The sequence below is a fragment of the Bufo gargarizans genome, chromosome 7, assembly GCF_014858855.1.
Source record: "Bufo gargarizans isolate SCDJY-AF-19 chromosome 7, ASM1485885v1, whole genome shotgun sequence".
Lineage (NCBI taxonomy): Eukaryota > Metazoa > Chordata > Amphibia > Anura > Bufonidae > Bufo > Bufo gargarizans.
Genome location: NC_058086.1, coordinates 126,198,428 through 126,224,903, shown reverse-complemented (window position 1 = coordinate 126,224,903; position 26,476 = coordinate 126,198,428). Strand labels below are relative to the sequence as shown.

General features: G+C 44.3%; 1 protein-coding gene across 2 annotated transcripts in view; it reads left to right on the top strand.

The window, feature by feature from the left end:
• The window catches only part of LOC122943120 (coagulation factor XIII B chain-like), a 447,010-nt gene that overhangs the window by 226,762 nt on the left and 193,772 nt on the right, over positions 1–26,476 (top strand). For both annotated transcript variants that reach the window (XM_044300587.1, XM_044300586.1), the window contains exons 7-8: positions 16,477–16,650; positions 17,201–17,374. In XM_044300587.1, the coding sequence (XP_044156522.1) occupies positions 16,477–16,650; positions 17,201–17,374 (348 nt within the window). The remainder of the gene's footprint in view (positions 1–16,476; positions 16,651–17,200; positions 17,375–26,476) is intronic.

Sequence of the window (26,476 nt, the reverse complement as noted above, 5' to 3'; positions counted from 1 at the left end):
TTTTTTTCTAAAGGGAAATCCAAACACTCAGGCTTTTACAAAAAATATAGCTAAGTGCCACTTTCTTTTCCCTAAAAAAACTTTTAATTTAGCTCATGAGCTCAACTCATTTCAGTAATGCGTTGTATCACTGCATGATATTGTGCAGTTACAGCAAACCTATTTTACTTCAATAACTGCATTAGTATAGCCATGTTTGTGAATGCATTTTACTGCAATAACTGCATTAAGATATGCATCTTAGTGAACACATTGTATTACTGCAAAATACCATACAGTTACAGTAAACACATTTTACTGCAATAACTGCCTTAGTATGCCAGTGCTAGTCAACACACTGTATTACTTCAAAATATTGTTCAATTAGAACAACACACATTTTACTGCACTAACTGCATTAGATTCCTCTGCATCTGGAGGAAACAAGGTTTCTACACAAACATAGAAGAGGATTCTTTACGGTAAGAGCAGTGAGACTATAGAGGAGGTGGTGATGGTTAATTCACTAACAGAGTTCAAGAGGGGGATGGATGTATTTCTGGAGTGTAATAATTAGAGATGAGTGAATTTTTAAGAAATTCGATTTGGCCGGTTCGGCACATTTTAAATTTTTTTTTGGCTCGATCCGAATTTATTTGCGGCAAATCGCTATTTTATGGCTGCAGAGAGCTTTTATAGTGGTGTAGAACACTGTGCCTTGCAGTAACACGCATAGAGAGTCTGCTCCAGTAGTGAAATAATACTGTTAGTCAGTATGAAATGCAGATGACAGGCGTCGCTCTTAGAATCACTGCACGCTTCAATTGTTTGGGCAGTCATGTGATCAAAACTGACCAAATTACTCAAGTATAAACTCAGCCTTACAGGTCAATGTTAGCGCCAAGAAGAAGCGCTCTCCTTTTACAACGTCGTCAGCTTATTCCACATGGATGTCTACAGAACCTGGTAAACACTTATACAAGTAGAGTCCCCCGATAGAGTGGAGAGGGTGTCAGCAGTAGGTTTGTTTTCACATCACTGATTATTTTGCCCTTCCTTTTATCTGTCAGAATAATAACCCCAAAAAAACTGATCCTGTCTGTTGAGCATCCGCCTTCACTCGGTCAGCATTTGATAAGTAATCCATCAGTATTGCTAATGCCAAAAAAAAAACAGGAGTGGATCCAAAACAGAGATGACACATGAATGGAATATTTGCATGTCTTCTGTGTTTTGTACCCACTTCTGCTTTTGGCTACCAAATCACAAGTCAATTCTGATGAGACCATGCAGGCATTACAGCTGCTACACAGACAGGATCCGTTGTGCATCTCATTTTTCCTTCCTTCTAACAGATCCGAAGAAGGGTCAAATAAATGATGTCAGCTAGGCCGAAAGGCAAAATAGTGGCCCAGTCATGAAGTGGGGAGGGTGGGAACAGCATGAGAAGTCCACAGAGTGGCCCTATGACATAGTGGTGAGGTGGAAGCAGCATGAGGAGACCACAGAGTAGCCCTATGACATAGTGGTGAGGTGGAAGCATCAGGAGCAGGTCACAGAGTGGCACAATGACAGTGTAGAGATGGCAGCAGCATCAGGAGTAGGCCACAGGGTGGCACAATGACAGTGTGGAGGGGACAGCAGCAGTGACCAGTAGTCCAGCAGATCTTCAATGTGGGGTGGCAGGGTGCTGTCCAAGTATGCGACCACCTGCTGGTTTAGGTCCTGCTCCAGGTCTAGCTGCTGCTGCTGGTGAGTAGTTTCTTCACTATGCGGGTGAAGAAAGCTACTCAACAGCGACTGTAGACTCAGGCTGCTGCTGATGGAGCTGGTACTGCTCCTGCCACCTCACCCTTCCCCAGCAGTCATGGCAGAGGAACGTGAGCACAGAGGGCCCCCCAGTCAGATTTGCGAGAGGATGGACGATGGCGCAGATAGGCAGCGGCCAACTGACTACATAGGATGTCTCTGCAGTACTTCAATTTGTCCTCCCTTTAAGTGGGTGTAAAAAAAAAAAACATTCTGGACTGGTAGCGAAGGTCAAACAAGGTGGAGAGCCAGAAGTCATCCCTCTGCTGAATGGTGACAATTCAGCTGTCACTACGCAAGCAAGTGAGCATGCATCGGGCCATTTGTGCAAGTGACTCGAAGGTTCTATCTCCATTGCATACTGCCATGGTGTGTCTGGGTCCTCTGTCTCATCTTCCTCATCGCCCTGTAGCTCCTCTGGCTCCTCCTGCTCCTCCTCTCCTGTCACCTGAGTAGAAAAACCACCCATTTCGCTACACATTGCCTGTGCTCCAAAGTCCTCCTCCTCCTCCTATTCCAGTTCAGCCCCCACAGGGCTCATGTGGCCCTGAGATCTAGGCACCACGTCTCCAGTCCCCTGACCAGCCATTGTTACCAGCATCTGTTTAAGGACATGAAGCAGTAGAATGACGTTGTTCATTCCGTAGTCCTGGTGACTGACAAATAACGTGGCGTCCTCAACAAAGGCCTGAGCAAATTGCAGGTTTTACGCATGAGCTTCCACTGGCTGACATCGAAGTTCCACAGGGGAGTACTCCTATCTGCTTGGATCATCAAGAAATCGTTGATGGCCTTTCTCTGTTCGTATAGTAGGTCCAACATATAGAGGCTGGAATTCCAACGGGTGGAAACGTCACATATCAGCCTATGTTGGGGAATGCTGTTCTGCCTCTGCAGCTCAAGGAGGGTGTGCTTTGCGGTATACGAGTGGCTGAAGTGCATGCAAAGTTTCCTGGCCATTTTTAGGATGTCTTGCAGATGGGTGGAAGACTTCAGGAACCGCTTGACAACCAGATTGAACACGTGTACCATGCAGGGCGCATTGCTCAGCTTTACTTGATGCAGCGCCAACACATTGTTCTTCCCGTTGTCGGTCATCATGGTTCAGATTTTCAGTTGTCATGGAGAAAGCCAGGATTCACTTTCTTGACTAAGGACACAGAGCAGTTCCTCCCTTGTGTGACTCTGTTTGCCCAGGGAAACAAGGTGCAGAACAGCGTGACACCGCCGTGCCCTGCACATTTGGTATGCTGGAGGGGCCCTGTGACTTGTCCCTGCAGTGGAGGCTGAGGATACGGTAGAGGATGAGGAGGCCAAGGCGGACATTGTCACAGGACCAATAGCGTGACAACATGGAGGCGGAAGCGGCGTGACCTGGCCAATTTGCTGGTGTGACTGTGCAGGAACCATATTCACCCAGTGGGCCGTAAAGGACAGTTACAGCTCCACATGCTGCTGTGCACTTTGGCAGACACTTACAGGCTCAAAGATTGGCCCACCTTCTGTTTTACATATTTGTGGAGGGTTGGTACTGCCTTTTTCACAAATAAATGGCTGCTTGGGACTCTGAACCTCGGCTTGGCACAAGCCATCAGTTCTCTGAAAGGTGCAGAGTCCACCACTTGGAAAGGGAGGGACTGCAGCACCAGCAACTTGGCTAGGAGCACATTCAGTTTCTGCGCCATTGGATGAGTGCACGCATACTGCTTTCTCTTGACAATCTCTTCGGTGATCGATTGCAGCCAGAATAACTGATGAGGAGGAGGAGGAGCATCTGGACCAGCAGAAGATGTGAATGACAGACAGCTCCCTTCGGCTAAAGTGGTGGAGCCTTAACTGCCTGATACTGGATGAGTGCCACTGGGTGGCAGGCTGGACCACCACATCGAAGCCACTGTTCTCCCAGGCCACTGTATGGCAACGCTGCATATGTTGACGCACGGCCGTGGTGCCAACATTGGCACCCTGGCAACGCTTAACTTTCTGCCCACAGATTCTATATATGGCCACTTTCACTTACTCTGGTGGCTTCACCAAAAACTGCCACATTGCTGAGTATGTGATTTCCCCCCCCCCCCCAACAGTCCGCACTGACTGACTGCTACCGCCGCTGCCTCTGTGAACCCCTGCACCACTACTTCCCGGGCAGGTAGGCTGCTGCAAAGCACTTAGTCTACCCCATGCCCATTTGGCTCCCGACCTCCCACTGCTTCCACCCTGCTGACTCCCGGCCATGCTAGCGACTTGCTGGCTCCGCTGCCACCCTCCTCTCTCTCCTGATGATGATTAAGTCCCTTCTGCACCTGGCTCCCATGTGCGATCGGCTTCATCATTATCGAGTAGTGTCTGCACGTCATTGATATCCTCCTCAACAGTCTCTGGGTCAAGAGCCTGACCGCTCGCAACACAACTTTCCACGCCACTCTCCTCATCACTACTTGCCCGCCTAGCGGAGGAAGTGGCGGATGTCTCCTCCAGATCTCGGTTGGCCAGTAGCTTCTGACTGTCCTCTAGTAGCTCATCCTCCCTGTATAGTGGAGCTGAGCCCACAGCATGCATTACTTCTGTGGCTTATGGAACAGCAAAGGATAGAGGCAGGTTGAGGACAGGTGAGGGCACAGGGCCTTCTCCCAGGCCATGCCAACTAAGGGTTGTGTCTGACGAACCCACCCACTGTTAGGGGTGTCTGCGGTCAATTGGGATGATGTGGATGACCGAGTTAACCAATCAAGAACTGCTGGGTTGCTGGTCAAGACATGACCACTAGTTGACACGGGGAGCTCACACCCCTAAAAGTTTCATTTTTGGAAAATGAAAGGTGGAATCTGATTACTATGGGCCTTTTACACCAGTTTGATAAATGACCCCCAACTAAGTGCACAAAAAAAGCATATTTTAGCACATCAACAGCAGCAGGCATTTTAGTTGTAGTGGTTGTCCAATTGCATCTTGGTTTTTTTTTCTAAGTGTACAAATAAGTGTATTTTCCAGCATAACGGTCAGCATACTTTATAAAACACACTGGATTATAAAACACATTAGGTTTTAGAGGATACAAATCTGAAAAAATATTTTTTTATCAAACCTCAGATTAAATCCCCAATCTTCAGACACTTCCAAAGTAGACCTCGAATCTCCATCATAAGTCATATCAAATCCCCATACCCAACCGCAGATCAGATCTCCATATCAGCCTTTATATCAGACCTCCCTTTTTAAACTCCCATATGAGACCTCAGATCAGGCCCCCATATCAGACCTCAAATGAAACCAAAAATAACTAAATGAACTTACCTCTAATGTTCAGGATGGTACTGTCTCCCTGCACATCCAGCCACTCTTCCTGTTTTCACTGCTCCCTGTTTTTCTCCGGGCTCATGCTGCACTGTAACCTGACATTGCACAGCATCAGGTCATGGTGTGCGCACTATGTCCTGATGCTGCATGCACTCAGAACAGTGCAGTGTAGTGCCCAGAGAAGACCAGGGAGTGGTGAGTACAGCCAGCCCTACTCTCACTGCTCCCTGTGCTTCCTGCATACTAGTGAGCACTTCCATAATGGAAACACTAAATGGTATTTGCACTGGTATTTGGGGGGAAAAGTGCATCTTAAAAAAGCAAAAAATATGGTATATTTTGGTCACAGACTGTGTCCTATAGCGTTTTTGTTTAATAAACTGCTGAACATTTTCTTGATTTAGCACAAACTAATGCACCATATACCATAGTAGTGGACCAAAAGTAAGTTCTGGTGGCAGTGAAAAAAATATATGATTGTTGCTGGTGGGGGCTCTGTGTGGGTAATTTTTCTCCACAGTTCTTACCATTACAGTATTGCACTCTGTCCAAGCACAATTTACCCCCCAAAAATTCATGAAAATTGTCTATTTATCAGAGTCATGTTCCTGATCCCTAAAGTACATTTTATGGACTCTGTCCATCAGATTTTTTTTTTAAATAAAAATAAAAGTGAGGCATAATATAGCACATGACAATCTAGCCCTCGTGGATTAAGAAGCCATGCATTGCTCTAATTTCTCTGCTAGATGTTCTGCAGGCTGAAAGATCAGGGGGAATGTAATTTCTACTAGATCATTCTATGTAACTGTCACAGCTTCTAACTGTAGATATGACTGGTGGCAGTGGAAGAATGGAACTGAGCATGTACAACCACCTCAAAGTTGAAGTATACATATTAAACTCCAAGTGGTGCCGTTATGATTTAAAAAAAAAAAATTCTCACAACTGGAGCATATTTTGTTGCAGAAAGTAAATTAGAAAAGGAACTAGTTTTCCATGCTGAATTTAATTAACCCCTTAAGGACACAGGGCGTACCGGTACGCCCTATTTCCCGAGTCCTTAAGGACCAAGGGCGTACCGGTACGTCCTGACTTAAAATCGGCATTCCGGCGCCGCGGGGGTTAATCGGAACGGGATTTCGGCTGAAATCATTCAGCCGGCATCCCGTAACAACGCAGGGGGGGGGTCATTTGACCCCCCCGTATCGGCGATCGCAGAAAACCGCAGGTCAATTCAGACCTGCGGTTTTCTGCGTTTCCGGTCCATTCGGGTGTCCGGTGACCCGATGAACCGGAAAAAGACTGCGATCGGTGGCGTAATTATACACCACCAATCGCAGTCCGAGGATTTGAGGAGGCGGTGCTGGCCCTGGTGCTGAACACTGCTGTCCAGGGTGCTGATTGGTGCAGGGGAGAGAGGCGCGAGATTCAAACTTCCTGCGCTCCTCTCTCCCCTCCTCTTCCTGTTCTGCACGAGCACCCGGCAGCATCGTCCAGCACCAGCTCCTGTGTCCCCCTAATCGCCATCCATCACCCTCCTGCACCCATCGCCACCCAGGTAGGTTAGGGTCAGTGAGGGAGAGGCATCGTTAGGCAGGGAAAGAAGGGAAAAGTTAGTTAGGAAAAAAAAAAAAAAAACTTTTAACTTTTACACAAAACTTTTTTTGATCCATCTATCAGACCCCAGACCCCCCCCTGCCACTTGCCCCCCCCTACCAGCCCCCCACCACCACCAGCCCCCCCACCCCCTCCACCCATCCCCCCACCACTCCCCCCAACCCCCCCCCCCACCACCACCACTAGCCCCCTCACCACCACTTTTTTTTCTGCGTTCGCTGACTGGTCGGCACTTTTTAGCGTCCGTCCACTGTTAGCGCATCGCCTGCCCCACCGCTGATCAGCGTTGTACCGCTAATCAGCAACTTTTTTTTTTTCCTAACACTTGCCCTTTTTTCCTTTTTTTAGTACGCGAACACCCGTTGCCCCCACACACACGCACATATAATAAAGTTTTACACACACGCACACCTACACGCACACACACCCATGGCCCGCCGGGTGTTCTCGGCCGAGGAGGCATATGCCCAGATTGCCTCCGACTCCGAGAGCCCCAGTGAGGATGAGGATGACCCCACATTCCTCTTATCATCAGCATCCTCCTCATCATCATCGGATGACGATGAGCCACCAAGGCGGCGGAGACGCCGCCAGGCGGAGCCAGGGGCCGCACATGCTAGGGATCCTGTGGCCCACCCTAGTACGAGCCGCCCTGGGGTTCGTACTGGTTTCCCGGCCCACCAAATAAGTTCACCGGAGACCCCTGCCGATGAACTTAGCTGGTGTCCCCCAGTGGACTTTGAGCCTGAGATTCCGGATTTCGCTGGCAATCCTGGAATCCAGATTCCCACAGTGGGGTTTACTAAAATTGACTATTTTAGTTTTTTTTTCAGTAACCCACTGGTGAATTTGATGGTGGAGCAGACGAATCTGTACGCCCAACAGTTCGTCGCTCAAAACCCAGGCTCAGTTTTGGCTAGACCCGGTGGCTGGACGCCGGTCAGTGCAGCCGAAATGAGGACATTTTGGGGCCTCGTGCTGCATATGGGTCTAGTCCAAAAACCCAGTGTCAGGCAATACTGGAGTGGGGACGTCCTGTACCAGACCCCACTGTACAGTATGGTCATGACACGCTCCCGATTTGAGGCCATCCGGAAATGTCTGCATTATTCCGATAATGCAGCATGTCCACCCCGAGGTGATCCTGCCTATGACCGGCTGTATAAGATACGGCCTGTCATCGATCACTTTGGGGCCACATTTCAGCAGGCCTACGTACCTGGAAGGGAGGTCGCGGTTGATGAGTCGCTCATTGCGTTCAAGGGGAGACTCAGTTTCCGCCAATATATTCCCACAAAGCGAGCGAGGTATGGCGTGAAGCTATACAAAATTTGTGAGAGTACCTCAGGGTACACTTACAAATTTCGTGTGTACGAGGGGCGAGATTCCCGTATTCAACCCCCAGAATGTCCCCCCACTCTGGGTGTTAGCGGGAAACTCGTGTGGGACCTTATGTACCCACTGCTGGATAATGGTTACCACTTGTACGTGGATAACTTTTATACCAGCATTCCCTTGTTCAGGTCCCTTGCCGCCAGATCTACGTTCGCTTGTGGGACCGTGCGGAAAAATCAGCGCGGCCTCCCTGCCTACCCCCTCCAGGTACCTATCCCCAGGGGTGAGACCCGTGCACTTACCAGTGGAAACCTGTTGCTGGTCAGGTATAAGGACAAGAGGGATGTCCTTATGCTGTCCACAATCCACGGTAACGGCACCACCCCAGTCCCTGTGCGAGGTACCGCGGCAACGGTCCTCAAGCCCGATTGTATCGTCGACTACAATCGGTATATGGGAGGAGTTGATCTCTCGGATCAAGTCCTCACGCCATATAACGCCATGCGCAAAACCCGGGCATGGTACAAAAAAGTTGCGGTCTACTTGGTGCAGGTTGCCATGTACAACTCTTTTGTACTATCCCGAAGCGCTGGCAGCACAGGGACATTCCTCCAATTCTATGAGGCAGTCCTCAAGGACCTGATCTTTTCGGACCGGGAAAGAGCAGGCCGGAGTACCTCGGGAACTGGAGGCGCCCGGATCGTCCCTGGCCAACACTTTCCAGGTGTGGTCCCCCATACTGGAAAGAAGGGACGAACCCAAAAAAAGTGCAGAGTGTGTCGCAGGAGGGGGATAAGGAAGGACACCACCACTCAGTGCGACACGTGCCCCGATCATCCGGGCCTCTGCGTTATCGATTGCTTCAGGGAGTATCACACTTCCATGGAGTACTAAATTTTTATAATCCCCAACAGTTCACTAGAGAACATAAAACACTATGGCTCTCAGACTTTGGAGACACGAAAACTATTTTTCTTTCCCCCAAAAATATTAGTTTTAGTGCAGGCATCCTCAAACTGCGGCCCTCCAGATGTTGTAAAACTATAACTCCCAGCATGCCCAGACAACCTACAGCCATCAGCAGGGCATGGTGGGAATTGTAGTTTTACAACATCTGGAGGGCCGCAGTTTTAGGATGCCTGCTTAGTGTCTCCAAAGTCTGAGAGCCATACATATTGGGCATCGTCGCGTGCGTAAAAGTCGTCGCTATAAAAATAACTTTTGACCAAACGCCTCGGATGAACGGTGTTAAAAATATAAAATAAAAACGGTGCCAAAACACCTATTTTTGGGCAAAATTTCAATTTAAATCCATTTTGCCGGTAATAAAGCAAGGGTTAACAGCCAAACAAAACTAAATATTTATTGCCCCGATTCTGTCGTTTGCAGAAACACCCCATATGTGGTCGTAAATGGCTATATAGCCGCACGGCAGGGCATAGAACGAAGGGAACGCCATACGGTTTCTGGAAGGCAGATTTTGATGGACAGTTTTTTTTTTGACACCATGTCCCATTAGAAGCCCCCCCTGATGTAGCCCAGACTAGAAACTCCAAAAAAGTGACCCCATCTAAGAAACTACACCCCTCAAGGTATTCAAAAGTTACTTTACAAACTATGTTAACCCTTTAGGTGTTCCACAAAACTAAATAGCGAATGTAGAAACAATTTTAGATTTTAATTTTTTTGTTACATTGCCTCAAAAAAGAGTAATATAGAGCAACCAAATATCAAATTTACCCCAAAAATAGTCCCAAAACAACAACCACCTTATCCCGTAGTTTCCTAGATGGGGTCACTTTTATGGAGTTTCTACTCTAGGGGTGCATCAGGGGGCTTGAAAGGGTACATGGTGTAAATAAACCAGTCCAGCAAAATCTGCCTTCCAAAAACCATATGGCGTTCCCCTTCTTCTATGTCCTGCCGTTTAGCCAAATAGTAGTTTACCACCACATATGGGGTGTTTCTGCAAACTACAGAATCAGGGCAACCCATTTTGAGTGTTGTTTGGCAGTTAACCCTTGTTTTACTCCTAGAAAAAATTGATTATATTGGAAAATTTTCCAAAAAATTGAAATTTCATAATTGTTTCTCCATCTGCCATTAACTCTTGTGGAACACCTAAAGGGTTAACAAAGTTTGTAAACCCAGTTTTGAATACCTTGAGGGGTGTACTTTCTTAGATGGAGTCACTTTTTTGAAATTTCTATTCTAGGGGTGCAACAGGGGGCTTCAAATGGGACATGGTATAAACAAAACCAGTCCTGCAAAATCTGCCTTCCAAAACCCATATGGTGTTCCCCTCCTTCTATGTGCTACCGTTCGGCCAAACAGTAGTTTACGACCACATATGGGGTTTTTTTGCAAACTACAGAATCAGGGCAACCCATTTTGAGTGTTGTTTGGCAGTTAACCCTTGTTTTACTCCTAGAAAAAATTGATTATATTGGAAAATTTTCCAAAAAATTGAAATTTCATAATTGTTTCTCCATCTGCCATTAACTCTTGTGGAACACCTAAAGGGTTAACAAAGTTTGTAAACCCAGTTTTGAATACCTTGAGGGGTGTACTTTCTTAGATGGAGTCACTTTTTTGAAATTTCTATTCTAGGGGTGCAACAGGGGGCTTCAAATGGGACATGGTATAAACAAAACCAGTCCTGCAAAATCTGCCTTCCAAAACCCATATGGTGTTCCCCTCCTTCTATGTGCTACCGTTCGGCCAAACAGTAGTTTACGACCACATATGGGGTGTTTTTGCAAACTACAGAATCAGGGCAACCCATTTTGAGTGTTGTTTGGCAGTTAACCCTTGTTTTACTCCTAGAAAAAATTGATTATATTGGAAAATTTTCCAAAAAATTGAAATTTCATAATTGTTTCTCCATCTGCCATTAACTCTTGTGGAACACCTAAAGGGTTAACAAAGTTTGTAAACCCAATTTTGAATACCTTGAGGGGTGTACTTTCTTAGATGGAGTCACTTTTTTGAAATTTCTATTCTAGGGGTGCAACAGGGGGCTTCAAATGGGACATGGTATAAACAAAACCAGTCCTGCAAAATCTGCCTTCCAAAACCCATATGGTGTTCCCCTCCTTCTATGTGCTACCGTTCGGCCAAACAGTAGTTTACGACCACATATGGGGTGTTTTTGCAAACTACAGAATCAGGGCAACCCATTTTGAGTGTTGTTTGGCAGTTAACCCTTATTTTACTCCTGGAAAAAATTTATTATATTGGAAAATTTTCCAAAAAATAGAAATTTCAAAATTGTTTCTCCATCTGCCATTAACTCTTGTGGAACACCTAAAGGGTTAATAAAGTTTGAAAAAACAGTTTTGAATACCTTGAGGGGTGTAGTTTCTAGAATGGGGTCATTTTTGGGAGGTTTCTATTATCTAAGCCTCACAATATGACTTCAAACCTGAACTGGTCCATAAAAAGTGGGATTTTGAAGATTTCTCAAAAATTTCAAAATTTGCTTCTAAACTTCTAAGCCTTGTAACATACCCAAAAAATAAAATATCATTCCCAAAATGCTACAAACATGAAGTAGACATATGGGGAATGTAAAGTCATCACAATTTTTGGGGGTATTACTATGTATTACAGAAGTAGAGAAACTGAAACTTTGAAATTTGCTAATTTTTCAAAATTTTTGGTAAAAAATGAATTTTTTTATGCAAAAAAAATAACTTTTTTGACCCAATTTTAGCAGTGTCATGAAGTACAATATGTGACGAAAAAACAATCTCAGAACGGCCTGGGTAAGTCAAAGCGTTTGAAAGTTATGAGCACTTAAAGTGACACTGGTCAGATTTGCAAAAAATGGCCCGGTCCTTAAGGTGAAAATGAGCCCGGTCCTTAAGGGGTTAAACTAACATTTCATATTGACAGACAATATCTTTAATAAACATTATCTTCAAAAAAATCCATTTATTAGAGTTATGTACCTGACCTTGAATAGATTTTATTGGACTTTGTCCAACTGCAACCTTCTAAAAATGACTGACAATTGTCTTGTCTTCACAAAATTACAGAAAAATTTACTGCTGAAAATTGTGTAGTCTTCAAAAATGTTAATGTTTTGTGCAACAGCCATGACACTGCATCTAAGATATGCAAAATAACCGTGGAGCCCCAGTTATGGGTCTTCAACACGGTGAAAGCCAGATATCCTTCAAAGGAAGGAAAACCGAGGAAAGGGGTGTCCCCATTACAGAGTTCACCAAATCCACCATATAAAGTGGCCCCTAAGTCAAGATCCCGCTCTTTTATAAGCTTTAAGGATGTGACGGGGAAAACCTAAGCCAGTTATCCATCCACAGACAGCTGTTTCTGGATGTTGCCCCTCATCAGTGTGGAGTAGGATTCTGGCTAACTGGGAGCAATGTCTTGGAGACTACTCAAAAAAAACAATAGAACCAAAAAAGAAAAAGGCCTCACTATAACACCGTAGATTAGGGCAAACGGAGAACAAATCATATAAACCTAAAAGTGTTGCTAAAAAACAACCATAGAATGCCCAATAAAAATATGAATACTTTATTATATCATCAATTGATCAAAATTCATAAGACATTTACACAGAATAAATTTGGAAAACAGTCAGCAAAACAACCTGGATGCTGTAGTCCCCCCCGCCAGTGTCTCAATAACCCGCCAAACAGGTGGAACACATGTAAGGTGTACGTGAAATATGCAATGAGGTGATTTACGAGTAAATAGTATCTGGTACAAAACAACTACAGGTAACTGTGATCCTCACTTCACTGCATATCACTGAGGAGAGTCTATATGGCTGTAGGGCCCTAAGTAATGTATAAAACAAAGCAAGTAATATCACAGTATCTATCTGAAGTATTCAGGTAGATACGCCCATGTACACCAAGCCATCATGTTCAGGCTACAAAGAAGAAACTCTCCCACAGGTACCCGCTGGAAAAACAAACATACCCAAAGACATGATGGAGGGCAGAGACACCGGACACAGGGCAGGCTGGAACCCCGACCGCGTTTCGCCTGAGCTTCGTCAGGAGGTTAATAAAAATGTGGTCATGGCTCCCTCTATATACCCCCCATATAGCTCCAAACATGTGAATTAATTATATAATACAGCTTATACCTATTTACCGAGCGCTTGTGCCCGATGATGTGCGCCGAGTACGTCGCGGAGGCGCCGCATTTGTCAGGAGGAGGGGTGGAACGCAAGCCATGCGTTCCAGCCCGCCTCCCAAGGAAACACAGCAGCGTCCCCTTGTGACCCGACGCACAGCGCATCCCGGCCAAGCGCTGTATCAGTCGATCCAGCATAAGTACTATTCAGCTCTGATAATATCAGGATCTGATTACACATGTCAGGAGCAATTTCCATTATACTCACCCTAAACAGAGTCTATATGGGGTGTATAACACCCGCTGAATATATATAACTTATCACGGGGGAGAGGGGAAAGAGGGAAAAAGGAGAACAAAGAGGCAGGGGGAAGGGACAAAGAAACAATAAAAAAAAGGACTAAATACCATGATTTCAAATTCTGAATTTACATACCTATGGTAACATAATTATACAAAAGAACTTAATACCATGATTTCAGATAATGAATTTACGCATCAACAATAACATAATTCTGGATACCATGATTTCTAGTAACAAATTTACATATCTATAACAACATGATTCCATACGAATTTACAACAATTTATCACCGACAAATATTGTGTACATAATTATATGAATATAATAGATATATTTCCTCCAAACTTGATACACACACATCGATTTTATAATATATAATTTCATGAAAGAAGGGATAGAAAGAACAATAATTTTCCGAGAAAGAGTTAGAGAGAATAGTACATAGACAGTATAGAGTACTACTCTCATACCAATATTTTCAGGAACAAATTTAAGTGACACATCCAACTATTTATTCTAAAAAGGTACAGAACCCATTAGAGAAGAAGTAGAAATCATGGCAGACCCAAATGCTTTGCTCGGTTTTCCTTCCTTTGAAGGATATCTGGCTTTCACCGTGTTGAAGACCCATAACTGGGGCTCCACGGTTATTTTGCATATCACTGTTTCCCAGGGAGCTTTGCACTTTAGATTGCTGTGTCGAGACTCTTAAATGAGTCTCCACAGTGTTTTCTGTAGCTGGTCTCCCTAAGATCTGCTATTGTTTTGTTTGAGTAGTCTCCAAGACATTGCTCCCGGTTAGCCAGAATCCTACTCCACACTGATGAGGGGCAACACCCCGAAACAGCTGTCTGTGGAAGGATAACTGGCTTAGGTTTTCCCTGTCACATCCTTAAAGCTTGTAAAAGAGCGGAATCTTGACTTAGGGGCCACTTAATATGGTGGATTTGGTGATCTCTGTAATGGGGACACCCCTTTGCTTGGTTTTCCTTCCTTTGAAGGATATCTGGCTTTCACTGTGTTGAAGACCTATAACTGGGGCTCCACGGTTATTTTGCATATCACTGTTTCCCAGGGAGCTTTGCACTTTTGATTGCTTTGTCGAGACTCTTAAATGAGGCTCCACAGTGTTTTCTGTAGCTGGTCTCCCTAAGATCAGCTATTGTTTTGTTTGACTGCATCTAAGAAACAAGGCAGGTCATTTTGACAACGCCACTGTAACAGTGGCTGCTGTACGCCGCTGTTCCGCCACTTACCGCCATGGACCTGGGCACCGTGCTCAGCGGTGATCCTTCGGTCCACCGCTGCAGTCGTTGGCTCTGTCGCTGGTTCCACTTAGCCCTGGCCACAGCATGCTTACTGCTGGTTTCTGGTTACACTGCCCTAGGGGCGGTGCGCATCACTCCCTGGGCTGCATGAGTTGGGTCATGTGACCTCGTTGACTAACCCAGGCTCTCCTGCAAGTACTAAAGTGGTTCAGCCCTCTTCCCAGATGCCTCAGTGTCAAGGTCCTTGAGTTTGCTAGTTCCTGATACTCGCGTGTGCTCCTGATTTATACTTCGTTCCTGGATTCTGCTATTCGTCTGTTTCCATCCTGCTTGACTTGACTCTCCTGTTGCCGACCCGGTTTGCCTGACCTGTACCGCCTACCCTGACGTTTTGCCTGTCTGACTACGCCTCTGCCTCATCCTTCGGTCCTGCACTGTTGCTCCTGGTAATGACCACGCCTGCCTGACTACACTTGTACTTCTGGTACCTACTCGGGTATCTCCTGGTCCGCCTGGACCAGCTGCCTCGTGTGCCCACCCTTCTCAAGAGGTAGCAACCTGGTGTTTCCCTCAGGAAAGTCTATCCCCACCATCAGGGGTACTGTGAAGAATCGAGGGTAACACTTAGACAATGCCCTTAGAGGAGGTGGGACACATGGCACAGTGGGTTTACACCTGCTGGTTCTTGACAGCCACATTTGTTTCTGTCTGGTTCCCACATCAGGTGCTTATCCAGCTCTCCCACATCCTCATCAATGGACATCCTCCCATCCCCGACATAAACGGAAGAATTTTGCTATTATTCTTTCTTCTTCCATTCATATTAGTAGACTGAACCGTTACCATGCTGTCTTACTACTGATGAGACTGGATCCGAGAAGACATAGCAGATCAGCTGCAAATGTGCATCAAACATCAAATATCCTGCTGGATGTCACCCACTAATTACAACTTGGCAATCTAGTTAGTGACAATGACAGGAACATTGCGACTTCCTGCAGTTGGGAAAAATAAGATAGATTACCTGCATGGTTCACATGATAACTTTGGTGGTTCAATGTTTAAAAAAAAAAAAAAGTATTGTAGCTTTCAGAAAGTTCTGGTCATGTAAGGTAAGTCTCCCATCTGCCAGCCCTGGTAACCCTCTATTTTGTCCTATCCATGTGCATGTCTCCACTTTTTTATAGCTTCCACAACTTGCTTGCCTGACCCCATAAACTTTTGGAACAGTCACCGGAACAGGCCCAATTTGCCATTTGTGTATGGTCTTCACCAGCATCCAGTGTACTGTCAGAGAGGGTATTCAGCAAAGCAGGTGGCATCATCACACCAAGTCTGACAAGCTTAACCTCCTCAAGGTTATAAAACCTCCCTGAATTAGGCAGTTGCTATTTATCGCTGATTGTTTATTCACCGTTCATTATTAATGGCCGCACAGCTTTGCTGGTGAAACACCTGCAAGCTCAAGCAGCCTCTTAAGATGTAAATTAGAAAGTAGTAGCAGTTCAGTGCTGCTGAGGTTTTCGACACATTTGACCTACACTCAAAGAGCAAATCAATCAAATGTTACACAGTAGAGCTGAATGTGCATGTTACTGGGGGCCTCAGGACTGTTGGATAAATGATTGTCTATCTGACAGCTGATATGATGAACTTTGGAACGTAAAACCTTTGCCTTGCACACCAAAACATGTTTCTATTCGGACCGTTAAAAGTATTTTAAAATGTATATATATTTTTTTCCTTTAGATATTGAGTGCACCATTCCAGAGTCTTCAAATCTCGTACCAAGCCCTTTTGCTCATAGTTATAAAATTAATATGAAGGTATCATTTTCATGCAAGGGACGCTTCATTAGATCTGGATCTTTGGAAAGCGTTTGCACAGAAGGAGGCTGGAATCCACTTTTACCCACCTGTAAAGGTGAGTTTACATTACAAAAGTAAAGTTGGAATATTTTTAAAACATTGGTTCTATGACCAAGTTTCTGTATTAACTCCTTAGTGACCACCAATATACCACTAAGGTGGCTTAGGCTGGACACTGCCTTTTTACGGAGGACCCATGCATCAGGGGCTTGGCTTTCACATTTAACCCCTTATATGCAGTGAGCAATATCGCCTGCGACATGTATGTAGTTACAGCGGGAGAAAATTCCCTCCGTATCCCATCGGCACTCAACTAATCAGAAAGCGAGGGACTGATATCAGTACAAGCATGCGGGGGCTTTGTGAAGACCCCAGGCTTGATTTCAGCGTGTCCCAATAGGCCGCGTCTCTTTAGTGCAGTCTGCTGCTGAATGTCAGTATAGCACTGACGGTAAAATACATTTTACTACATGAATAGTGCAATGTATTTTGGAAGAGATCAAAAGATCACCTATTATAGTCCCCTTGTTTTAGTCCTAATATAGTCCCCCATGTTTCTATTCAGACAGTTAAAAGTATTTTAAAATTTATATTTTTTCCTTTAGATATTGAGTGCACCATTCCAGAGTCTTCAAATCTCGTACCAAGCCCTTTTGCTCATAGTTATAAAATTAATATGAAGGTATCATTTTCATGCAAGGAAAGCTTCGTTAGATCTGGATCCTTGGAAAGCGTTTGCACAGAAGGAGGATGGAATCCACTTTTACCCACCTGTAAAGGTGAGTTTACATTACAAAAGTAAAAAGTTTGAATATTTTTGAAACATTGTTTCTACATGAATAGTGCAATGTATTTTTAGAAGAGATCAAAAGATCACCTATTATAGTCCCCTTGTGGGAATATTAAATGGTTAAAAAAAGTAATAAAAATAATTTTAGTTAGAAAATACACTTTTTTTTCCATTGAAAAAACACTTTTTTTTATTGGAGAAAATTAGATAACATCTCCTCCACATCTTTGGTTTTCTCGCATCCATAACGATCTTCACTACACAATTGTCATGCTTATTTGCCACAAACAAAATGGAATAAAAATTGGTTAAAAAAATGTTATGTGAAAAACTGTGGCCTCTGAATCCTACCCAATATAGACTTTTTTTTTTATACCCACCAAATATATTGGGGGCGAGGAGAAATTAATAAATTAATAAAACTTTTAATGGTCAAAAATACTAAAATAAAATGTATATCCAAAATAATACACCACAATGCAAAAAGTGATTACACATAAAATTTTATCTAAAAGATGGTAACCATACAGTATAGCTAAACACTAACTTACGGATATAAGTCTCCTACCAGATGCTGTAGCATACAGAAATAAGGGTCCGGAAATAGACAGGGGATCACTTGGTTCTGGACCCAATTGATAGTGGATGAGCCACACAGAAGACGATGTGGTCCAGGCATCTTTATGCAGATGAGTTGGCAGGATCGGGAGATGTCTATTCCTAGAAAAACCCTACAATGGAGGGAAATACTATAATGCCCTACCTATCTAATACAGACCACCCAAACTACACAAAAATAGAGAGCTATCCTATAACTGAATAGCAGACTCCAACAAAGATTATAAAAGGCTGTAAATTCATACTTAGTGCATATATTATAACTATAACAAAAAATGATTGCATTGGGTACAATTTATCATTTGCTGAACATTTTTTTAGTTCAGACGCTATTGCAGATAGAGATTAACAACATACCTTGCTCTTTTTTGCCATTTGATGGTTGGTCAGTGGGTTGTGGCTGGACCATTTTTTCCTCTTAAAAAAAAAAAAAAAAACAATAAAAGGTATACAAATAAATAAAAAACATTCTACCTGTTTACTATCCAACTACAAAGAAGATGAAGAGGTTTTTTTTTTTTTTTCATTTTTTCATTTCCCTCCAAGAGCTATAATTTTTTTTTTCCATTGATGTAGTCATATCAAGGATTGTTTTTTGTGGGATAAGTTGTAGTTTTTAATGGTGCCATTTTGGGGTACACAACTCACTAATTAACTTTTATTAACTCTTTCTGCAAGGGGGATGGGAAAAATAGCAACACTGCCACTGAGTTTTATAAACATTGTTTAAATAACATGATAACTTTATTCTCTGGTTCATTATGATTACAGCGATACCAAATACATAGTTTTTACTATTTTTGCACAATAAAAACCCATTTTTAAAAACAGAAAATGTTTTTGCATCCCTTATCACAAGACCCATAACTTTATAGTCGTCACTGCCAATTCCGGTCAAAAGCGTCACCCTTTCAACAGTAACTATGTCTAAAGAGTCGTATGTGCCGCTCTCAGTTTCCTTTCCATAGCCACATATTCTTTGATTTGTAGATGGTAAAGGATCCATTCATTTATCGAGGGTGGAGAAACAGAGCCCCAATGTCTGACTAAGGGCTCCTTCACACTTGCGTTGTCCGGATCCGTCGTGTACTCCATTTGCCGGAAGTGCCCGCCGGATCCGTAACACCGCAAGTGAACTGAAAGCATTTGAAGACTGATCCGTCTTCAAAATGCGTTCAGTGTTACTATGGCAGCCAGGATACTATTAAAGTCCTGGCTGCCATAGTAGTAGTGGGGAGCAGTATGCTTAACGTCCGTGCGGCTCCCGGGGCGCTCCAGAATGACGTCGGAGCGCCCCATGCGCATGGATGACATGATCCATGCAATCACGTCATCCATGCGCGTGGGACACCCTGACGTCACTCTGAAGCGCCCTGGGAGCCGCACGGACGGTAAGTATACTGCTCCCCCACTCCCCACTACACTTTACCATGGCAAACAGGACTTTAGCGTCCTGGCAGCCATGGTAACCATTCAGAAAAAGCTAAACGTCGGATCCGGTAATGCGCCGAAACGACGTTTAGCTTAAGGCCGGATCCGGATTAATGCCTTTCAATGGGCATTAATTCCGGATCCGGCCTTGCGGCAAGTGTTTAGGATTTTTGGCCGGAGCAAAAAGCGCAGCATGCTGCGGTATTTTCTCCGGCCCAAAAAAGTTCCGGTCCTGAACTGAAGACATTCTGATGCATTCTGAACGGATTTCTCTCCATTCAGAATGCATGGGGATAATCCTGATCAGGATTCTTCCGGCATAGAGCCCCGACGACGGAACTCTATGCCGGAAAAGAACAACGCAAGTGTGAAAGAGCCCTAAGATAACTTTTGCCACCATCAGACCCCCCATCCAGATCTGTCTAACCCGGGCCGGGACTTCCATATCTAACGCATAGTCTCCCAGCAGCACTGTCGCCATCCCAGGGCTATACCTTGAGGAAGACTCCTTCTGTAGGGCTTCAAAAACTTGTTCCCAATACCTTTTTATTTTACTACATTCTCAGAGTAAGCGCCCAAAATCTGCATTCACATATCCACACTTCGGGCATCCGCAGTCTCTGCCTTTATTCCGGGGAAATTTCGCTTGGATTTTTGGAGTATAGTACAACTGATGGAGGATCTTAAATTGGATTAATCTATGGGCATTAGAAACTGTTGCCTTTCTTACATTCCTGTAAATACCAAACCATTGTAATAGAGAGCAATGCAACTCTTGCTCCCACTTACTCGGGCTTTTATATAAAGTTACAGTTGCTAATGCTGTTCGTAATTTACTATAAAGGCTAGCTATCTTAACCCTCCCATCTATCTGGGCATAACAATAATCAAAAAACACATTCTCCCGCGGACACATGTAACCTTTGCTCCTAGAAGCCTCATAGGCGTGTTTTAACCTTGAATACATAAACACATCTAAAAATGTATTATCCGTGAAATTATAGTCAGAGAAGGATTTAAAATGACCACCTACGAAAATATGAGACGTATTAACCACCCCCCTACATGACCAATAAGCAAAATCTGTGATTTTAAAGAATTCCGTCAAGTTCCTATTATCCCACAGAGGGGTAAAAACGAAAGAGTGAGAGACTTTCAAAATCCTCTTAAGCTTATTCCAAACCCTCTGTAGGGACCAAGGAATCAATAGGGACTTATTCACCCCCAAATAGCCAGACTCCAAACATGTAAAAATATTCTCTATTGGTTTTCCCAAAACCTGCAACAAATATTGTGCTAATAAACTATCAGTGAATCTACAACAACGCTGAACCTGTGCACATAAATAATACCCCTGAAAGCAAGGAAATGATAGCCCACCGTCTAATTCCGACAACCATAGATAATTTTGTTTTATTCAGACCCTCTTTCTTCGTTAATAAGGGTCTCCAGTCTATAAAAGAAGATATCATCGATCCATACCGGGGAAGCACACATTGGGTACATCACAATAGGGAGTATAATCATCTTAACCAGCGCTATTCGATCCGTCTGAGCTAAAATCAGTTTCTGCCAACCGCATATTTTAGACTTTACTTTGTTCAGGACCGGAACTGAATTAAGTTCATAAAACCTCTTTATAGGGAGACCAATCTTGATCCCCAGATAATCCAAGGTATCATTCGGGGCAAGAACCCTTACTCCACTCCCCTCATCTACGGCCTTGCGGTTTAGCGGGAGGAGCGATGACTTGGACCAATTAATCAAATAGCCCGAGAATCTACCAAAGTCCTCTATTACTGTCATCACATAAGGGAGGATTTTCCATCCCCGGTCCAAAAACAGGATAACATCATCAGCATAAAGTCTTATTTTATCGCTCACTCCCGCCACCCCAAAGCCGTCTATGCTGTTATCTAAACAGATCTTACAGGCCAATGGTTCAATAAATAAGACAAACAGAAGAGGAGAGAGAGAGGGCATCCCTGTCTCATCCCCCGCCGCATCATAATGCGCGAGGTACAAATACCATTTATATTTATCCGGGCTAACGGCTGTTCATATAACATTTGAGTCATCTCTATAAATGCAGTCCCCAGTCCAAAATGAGACATGGTAGTCCACAAAAAAGACCACTCCATCCTGTCAAACGCCTTTGCGGCATCTAAAGACAGGACGGAGTGGTCTACACTACCCCCGACTGAGAGGTTCAGATACACCCTATATAGACTCGTCTGTATTTGTCGGCCCGGAATAAATCCCATCTGATTATGATGGACCAGAGAGGCTATGACCCTTTTCAGGCGATTAGCCAGTATTTTGGCAAAGATCTTGTAATCTGTATTTATGAGCGATATGGGTCTATAAGATCCCATATCGCATCTATCTTTATCCTTTTTCAGCACCAAGGTAACCACTGCCTCTCTAAATGATGGAGGGAGAGCACCAGATACACAGGATTCATTCAGGACCCGCAAAAGAATTGGAAGGAGCGATTTAGCATGGTACCTATAGAGTTCAAACGGCAAGCCGTCAGGACCAGGGGATGAACTATATTTCAATAATGGAAGAATTGATCGTATCTCCTCCAGATCAATAGGATGATCCAAGATTTCCCTATCCTGTGGTTCTAACTGGGGGAGTCCTAATTGTTGTAAAAATTTCTCCATTTTATCCCGTCCAAGTAAAGTATCAGACTGATAGAGCATAGAGTAATATTTCACAAATTCCTCCCTAATCAACTCTGGAGACCTCACCCTATTACCTTTTGGGTTCCTGATCTCACTTATACTAGTAGCTTCTTTCTGATTAGCAACCAAACGTGCTAAGAACTTTCCCGTTTTACCCGATTCGCAAAAGCGATTTTGACCCTGGAAAAGGAGCTTATGTTGAGCATTGCTATATAAAAGTGTCTTCCGCTGTGCATTGGCCTCCTTTAACTGGGTTATATTTTGCTCATTATAGTGAGCAATCAATACATCATGTAGTCTACTGATTGTCTCTGTCAGCTGTTGTTCCCTTTGGCGAAGATCAGACCTATACCGGTTAATTTTGGAAAAGTATATACCCCTTATATGGGCTTTCAATGCATCCCACACGTAATGAATATGTGTCGAGCCTACATTGAAGCCCCAAAATTCCTGTATTTCATGATCTATCCGAGCTTGCTCTCCTATCACATCCAGCCAATGCAAATTCAGTTTAAAAGTTCTGCCTGAAGTTGGAGGATCCACCTCTCTGAGCGAGATCAGGACTGGAGAATGATCTGAGATTCCGTGAGGTTCATACTTCATTTTCAAAATTTGATGACACAGATCACGACTTGCAAAAGCCAGATCAATACGGGACATTGACCCATAGGAGTGGCTGAAGCATTGTCACAACCAGACAGCTGAGAAGCTCTGACAGAGGCCTTTCAGAACCTCCTCCTTGAGTTTTCTTTGTTGTGGTATTCAGTTCCTCATCTCGTTAGCCTCTCTCAGCTGTCATGTAGTTGGACTGATTGCTTCCCTTTAAATTCCTCCCCATAATGCTTTACTGGGCGGCTTATACTTCTTCCTGGAGTGTGTGTGCATGCTGATCCTATTTCCCAGTCTGCTACTAAGTTAAGTGCTGTACATTTATCTGTTATTTTTTGTTTGCTGGATCCCAGGTGACCCTGACTCCCTCCGTGTCTGGTGTAGGGAGCCGGTGGTCATGTCCCCTCACTATTGTAGGGTGTTCAGGTGTTATATAGTCGAGGTACGTGGATATGCAACCATCCACCTTTGGGATTTTTGCATAGGCTGAGCAGCCAGGGAAAGTGCCAGCTCTTGTGCAGGGGTCTCCCTTTTGGTTCCTTAGCTTTGGATCCAGTGAGTCATATATGCATGTTGCATTGTCTTGTTTCCTGTACACCGTCCGTGACAAGCATGAATAAATTATCTTATTGCCATAGAGGTGGCACCAGATATCAAACAGCCCCAGCTCCTGGCAAATTGAACTCAAAGTAGATCCAGTCCGACCTTGCCCAGAAGAGGTAGAAAAACAATCCAATCCAGTCAAGTACCGAATTAAAATCTCCGGCTACTAGTAGCGGACAGGGGGTTTTTGTGGCCAGATAATTGGTTAATAAAGAGAAGACAGTTGATTTATATGGTGGAGGAATATATATGAACGCCATTATTATCTCTTGTCCTTTCCAGTACCCATGCAAGAAGACAAATCCTACTTCTTTATCAATCATGTTATCTACCGGTAGGAATTCCATACCACCATGGATTTAAACACTAACCCCTCTTGAATAAGAGGAGAAGCAAGCATGATATTCAAAAGAAGCCCATTTTCTTTTCAATGTATAGAGCCTGTCCACTGTTCCATGGGTTTCTAACAGTACCACAATAGCCGGCAGATGACGGGCTACCTGATCAAACACCACCGTCCTCTTCACCCTGTCTCCCAACCCTCTCACATTCTAGAATAGAATGTTACCTGACATAGACAATTAATAACCAATGATCCTAATTTCCCATCTAGGAGAGAGACACATAAGACCACACAGCAAGTGACGACAGCCATTCCCTCACCAATACCCACCCCCAAAATATACCCTTATACCCACCCCCAGAACACCCTCTCCATGGTTGATAAGGAATATCGCCTTCCCCATCAACCTTTTCCAATCCACCAAACCTCCCCCCCAGCCACTTCCCCCTTCCCACCTCGCCACATTTAGATTTTATTTATAGCCCCATAGAGTCCAGCCATTGAACAACATCCACCTGTGTAGGGAAAAAGCGGACAGAATCATTATATACCACCCTCAGCTTGGCAGGGTATAACATGGAGTACTTAATGTTTACTGCGATCTTTTTTTAACCTCAACAAAAGATCTTCTTTTCATTTGGGTCTCTCGTGAAAAATCTGGGTATATTGATATCCGATTACCATCAAAATATGTATTTAATACTTCTCTTTTACGTCTAAGTACCCAGTCCCGGTCTTTTGAGCAGACTAGTTTCGCCAAGATTGCTCTAGAGGGGGCCCCTGGAGGAGGTTTTTTGGAAGGGATTCTATGGGCCCTTTCCACACAAAAGGTAGCTACATCGTGATCCGGCCCTAAATTTTCAACCAGCCATTTTTGGATAAAGTTAGCAGGATTATCCTGTTCTGCCCCTTCTGGGAAGCCTACCTGCCGCATATTGTATCTACTTGACCTGTCCTCCAGCTCTATCACTTTCCTTCTGAGCCAGGAGCGATCTTAGTCTACCTTCTAGTCTCTTTTTTAATTGACTGTTCTCTAACGTTGCAGAGTTAACAACAGATTCCAGTTCCTTCACCTTCAATCTCAATTTAATCATCTCGTCTCTGATTATCGTGACGTCTCCTTGCACTATGTAGAGTTTACTACTTCCAGGATATCCGCAAGTTTTTTATTAATGCTCTCAAAACCTTCACTCTGAGACATGGTATCTTTTAAAGTACCAGGCTCTGGACGATCCGTGCTAGCCACTCCCTGCTTAACCTGTGGGGCTGATCTTTGCACACCTCCCGAGTTTTGTGTGGTGGTAAGTTCAGAAATGTATCTAGTCGAGCCTGGGGATTTCCATGCAGGCCCCCTTTCGGCGAAGAAATCCCTCCTGATTTACAATATTTTGGCGGCATTTTTAGGGAGCCTACTAGGAGACCACAATATATCCGGGCAATATGCTTAACTCTAAGTCCCCACCAGCCTATTTTGTGCACATAGGGGCATAAATGTCGAGTTTATAGCATGTGTAACATATATACATAGCCTATAACTATCAACGCTGTATAGAAAAAGCAGGTACATATACACTAGGTACATATAACACACAGGAAAAAGAAAAAGAAAACAAAAAAAAAAGAAAACAAAAGATCAGCTGTGCACACAATCACGCCCACACCTACATCAACTTAAAGTCCCAAATGTGTAGGCGGGGGGCTCCTGTAACCCCTGAATATCACTCAGGGTTAAGTAACAATATGCCAAAAAGTGTCAATCTAGATCAAATAGCAGCAGGGCAAAGGAGAGGAGAAACAAAGAGGGCACTGTATATCCTGGGGTCCTTGCTCATATCTTGCGCGTGTCATACAGTTCACCGGTAGTGTATCAGGTAAGGGCCCCCAGGCGCATGTCATACAGTTCACCGGTAGTGTATCAGGTAAGGTCCCCCTCAGGCATCACAATTTCCACCCAATTTTATCAGATCACCCGGTTAAATGCCTCCAATGCCTCCCGGCACCTGCTATTGATCCAACGGGCAATCGCATCCGGACACAGGGGCAAAAGGCAGACAGCAGCACCTTACAGACACCGGTGACATTGGACCAGTACTGGGATTCCTCTACGGTCTCACCCCCTCTCAGGTACTCCAAAAGGCTAGGGACCCCCAGACTCCGCAACGTCCCAGTCAAGCCTCCACAACTAACCCCACCGGCATCCACGACCAAACGGGTTATCCACTGGGAACAATGGAGTGTCCACCTCCCTCCCAGGGAAGAGAAAAGCGCAGGAGCACCCCCACACCCGGAGCGCGTCACCCACCGGAGGTAAGTGTCCACACTTTCAGACGCAACAGGCCCCGGTCTTCATCCCCCTCCGGTCAGGAAAAGGAACAATAATACTAGTTAAAGCAGCGTCTCAGGGCATCTGCTCCAGTCTACGCATCAGAATTTCTTCACCCCATAGGTAACTCCACAGGCGGCAGAACACAGCGTAACTCAGGCACCAGCTCCCGGAAGGTCTCAGCTGGGCTCAGCGAGCCACATTGCAGCCAGAGGCGGGAAGAGGGGGAGGGGACGGAAGGAGGAGGAGCGCGGCACGCACCCCTACGTCATGCCGCAGAAAAATTACAGCTTAAAAAAAAAAAGGTTATAGCATTATATTTGCTAAATTGCAGTCTATGTGTATTTTACGAATATTCGCTATATTGCTATATATTCGTTTTTTCGAATATTCATCATATACTGAAAAAGAATTTATAACACTATATATAGTGCTATATATATATATATATATATATATATATATATATAAGTT